Genomic DNA, 4,616 nt, shown 5'->3' on the forward strand with positions numbered 1-4,616 from the left:
TTGGTAAGAAAGAACATTGAACACTTGTTTGGGACTTATCGTCTTCTAACCAAGCTGCAAAGCAGATTGAGATGTATAAGTAGCAAGGATTTTCAGGTATTTCAATCTGGATGACCAAGACCCAGTAATCCTTCCAGTACACAGATTCATTATCAGATGTCAAAAACCCAACCATAACAGTAACAGATGCTCAAACCACAACGCATATTCCAAACCTAAAATTATCACAATTAATATCAAGGCAAGGGGATGATACAACACAACCTCCCCCCATTTTTTCACCCACTAAAAACCTAAAAATTCACGTAATCTTAATTCCTCCAGCTTCCTCCATCCGAACCACCGCCTCCTCTCGAGTAGCGGGACCCACCATCACCACCATATCCACGGTCTCTCCCACCGCCACCATAACCTCCACCACCTCCATATCCGCCGCCACCGCCACCATATCCTCCTCCACCACCGTTGCGGTTATAACCACCTTCACGGCGGCCTCCTCCGCCACCATATCCTCCTCCACCGCGGCTGTAACCTCCGCCGCCACCGTAACCACCACCACCTCCTCCGTAGCCGCCGCCGCCGCCGCCGCCACCTTTTCCACGGGATTGAGCCTCGTTCACGGTTATATTACGACCGTCGAGGTTCTGGCCGTTCATTCCTTCAATTGCGTCTCTCATCGCCTGCTCTGTGGCGAAGGTCACAAATCCAAACCCTCTGGATCTTCCAGTTTCACGATCGTTGATGACCTGAACACACAAAAAAGCATAGAATTGCATCAGATCGGGAACGGAATCTCGAAATTCAGAAGAAGAAAAAAACAGATTAATTAGAACCGATCGATCTTCGCCTTTGAATCAAAGATGAAGATGAACGTACCGATTGGTGTGAGTAATAAAAGAATCATTATAGATCAAGCAACACAAGTATCATAGATCAAGTAACGCAAAACAGATCAGAAGGGATGAGAGAATCCAAATCCGATCCAATCCCTGCGACTAACGGACCTTCGATTCGACGATTTCGCCAAATTGAGAGAAGGCTTTCTCGAGAGCATCGTGGTCGGTGGCCCAAGCAAGCCCACCAACAAAGCATCGGAACTCTACTTCTGCAGAAGCCATAGAAACAAAGGAAAATAGCACGAAGAATAATGGCTACCCCTTCCCGCCTTCTTATATAGCGTCCAATGTCTTAACTAGGGTTAACCTCCACCACGCAACTCAAACTCAAACTCTTGAAAACAAAATCCACTTGTTTACTTATTCATTTGCATTTATTGATAGAATATGTATGTATTAAATTGCTCTTTAATTTTTTAAGGAACGTCCAACTCGCGTATTTTGTACGTATCTAAATAAATAAATAAATGAAAAGGAATAAGAATAAGACGAAAATTAAATTAAAGATCGATCTGTTTGTTTGTTTGTTATTAACATGGTCTGATTATTTTAGAATGGCTTCTAAAATATCTGACTTTGTTTGTTCATAGAAAATATCTTACAGGCGCAAGTACAGTTGTGTCCCTGCTTTCGAAAACCATTTCTTTTGTTCTGCCCTGCTGTTCAAACTTTCGACTTTATCATTGTGATTTCTCAAGCTTCCACACCCTATTTCAGGCTTAGAATAATCATGTTTAGTGTTTTTTTTACATCAAATCATGTTAAGTTGTTGAATTTGTGTTGACCAACAAAAAGTTATTGAATTTACTTTCTTGTTAATTGTTATAAAGCTCAAAAAAATATTTCAATTAAAAATATTTTTTAAGTTTTTTATTAATATACATGATTTATATGCTTTCAACATTTAATTTTATTTTCATTAATAAATGTTTAATTCCTTGATTTTATTTTAATTTATTTAAATTTTAAATTCATAACACATTGAACATGTGTGTAATGCATTCACATTTCTATTGCATATATTTATTTTCCATCCCATACATTATAACATGAGTATCTTTTTGTTGTAGATATGTACAATAAAATCACACTTTTGTTAAAAAATATATTTTTAAAATTTAGTAACAAGTGACTCAGATAGGTGAGAGAGTTAGAATAACATCTTCCTCATAAATGAAATGTCTACCACTAAGGTAGTTAAGATCCTTAAGTCAAATATATAAGAATCCATACCCATTACTCGCTAAAAAACCAAAATGCTGGAAAAATAATCAAATAATACAGGTGGTAAGACAAAATAAAAGGAACAGGAATCGTGACTAAATTTATGATTTATAAATAACTTTATATCATAATATAAATTTTTATATATTATGAATTTAATTATAACATAGTCTATATATTAAAAAAATTATTTATTATAAAATTTTAATTATATGAAATAAATATTTATCTTATATGATACATATTTTTTTTATAGAATATGATATACATATTAAAATATCAGTTATAAATTATTGTGCACATAGGTCAACTAGCACATGATTATTTAAGTCTAATTATTAATTTTAAATTTGAGTCAATCATGTTAAATACCCAAAAGATAATTTTTATTACTTACAATATTTATATTTAATTTAAACAAGGTTGTCTCTCATAAAGGTTATCTTGATTTATAACAAAAAAGAAAGATAATAATTATGATTAATCGCCACAAAACATGTGGCTCAAATCTTTTTAGTTTTTAAATTTTTGAATTTTCATTTTAAAGATTTTTTTGCTTATTTATAATCGCTTATTGAGTAATAGTTCCACAATTATGTCTTTAAAGATATGTACTCAAAGTTCTAAAGATAAATTGTGACCGAAATTATAAAAAAAATATTTTGGGAAAAAATCGACTATTAAAATGATAACAGAGTTATCATACATCCTTAAGACTAACAGAGAACAACTTGCATTGCATCAACAGAATTCATCCAATGCCCAACCTCATTGGGAAAATCTTTCATGCCTGTTCACATCTCTCATGTAAGAAATTTTAGAATATTGGTTAACGAAAACCATGCTAACAAGGTTTACTATGTGGTCTGCAACTCACCTACAGTCAAACCCTCTTTTTTTTTTTAAGGCTAAATTGTAGTATTAATATTAATAAGAGGGAAAAATTACACCTAATATTAATATTAATTAAGATGCACAGGTATTACTTACATCAGTCAAACCCTCTTAACAGGCCATTCACACAAAGATTATGTAAATGCACTTTCTGTTTATTATTACTCTATTGATTTTATGTAAAGACTAAAACGTTGGAGTATTATTCTAAACTAACACTTATATCATTGCCTCTCTAAACAGATTGAGTGAACCTTGAAAACACAACTTGATCATAATACGAGCACGAAACTTCAAGAAATATCTTAATCTTCTTGATATATATAAATTCATTTACGTTTGAAGTCAATCTTCCCACCTTAACCTCCCTATTAATCCCATTCGCGTTTGCCTCTTACCATTTTCTCTCTCAACAATTAAACTATTAACTCCTTATATTCTTTTAGCAAACCGTTCATGAAACGTTACTTAATATCTAATATCGGATGGTGTTAATCACGAAAATTACATCTATTCCTTGAATGAAAAATATTTTTAATATAATAAAGGAATTTTCATTAAATAATTCTATTAACAAATAAATATTTAAAGATAAGACATAGAATTCATTTTTTATTATGAGTTTTTTTTATTAAACAAACAAGTTCATAATTTTTAACTTATCAAAGAATTATATAATATTTAACGCAAACTACGATTATAATTTCAATAAACATATCCATTTTTGTTATTATAGTATAATAATTCATAGGATTATTAATAAAGGGGTTTTGATAAAAGTGTTTTTGATTTAATGATTAGTTTTAAAATGTTTTAATAATAATGAAAAGTAGGGATTGAAAAAGTAGAGTTTTGAGAAGAAATAGAGATTGAAAAGAGTAAAGGATTTAGAAAATCCTAAAATAAGCCGACATAAATTAATAAAAAAATGAGAATTGAATACAAACATGATGACATGTTAAATTTTTAGTCAATTTTCAAGTATTTTTGGTGTTCGAGGAATTAAATGGTCCTATTTTAATTTCCTGAAAATTGACCGTTAACAATTTTATTTATAAATTTTTAATACTAACGATTAAATTGTATGATTTCAACACGTGTATGAAAATACTCCTAAATACATTGATTTGATACTAGTAGCTGTCTTTGTATAACTTATCTGCAATCGTGTCAACTGGTATTTCAATTTGTTGAAAAATACTTTCCTCTCTAACAATTTTTAATCATACATGTATGAATGAAATTATCACAATTATTCACTTTGATTACAAAGTCCTATTTCTCTAACTTTTACCCATATTTCAATTACTTTTAAAGGATTCTATTATTCACTTTGTTAATTTTTTTTATTTGGTTTTAATTCCTCTACAATCTAAAATCATAATTTTTTTTATCCCTAAAGATTATTTTAAGGTAATGAATAACTTTTTTAAAGGATTTTTTTTTTGCAAAGTATTACATGTTAACATTGAACCATAAACATCATTAGATTTTTGCTGGGATAGTCATTTCACCTTCCACTAAACACATAAATAGTTAAGAAATACGTATCACATAATAGTATGGACCAGAAATAAATTTTCAACTTCTTAAGGGATGAAA

General features: G+C 30.7%; 1 protein-coding gene across 1 annotated transcript; it reads right to left on the reverse strand.

Moving 5' to 3' along the window:
- Window positions 1–43: 43 nt before the first annotated feature.
- Window positions 44–1,263, reverse strand: LOC100777821 (glycine-rich RNA-binding protein 2). Its single transcript, XM_003527164.5, has 2 exons — window positions 1,005–1,263; window positions 44–746 (listed from the first exon to the last, which is right to left on the reverse strand). The coding sequence occupies exons 1-2, from the start codon at window positions 1,116–1,118 to the stop codon at window positions 312–314; spliced, it is 549 nt and encodes a 182-aa protein (XP_003527212.1). The 5' UTR covers window positions 1,119–1,263; the 3' UTR covers window positions 44–311.
- Between the last annotated feature and the right edge of the window lie 3,353 nt (window positions 1,264–4,616).

This window comes from Glycine max, chromosome 6 (genome assembly GCF_000004515.6).
Source record: "Glycine max cultivar Williams 82 chromosome 6, Glycine_max_v4.0, whole genome shotgun sequence".
NCBI classification, from domain to species: domain Eukaryota; kingdom Viridiplantae; phylum Streptophyta; class Magnoliopsida; order Fabales; family Fabaceae; genus Glycine; species Glycine max.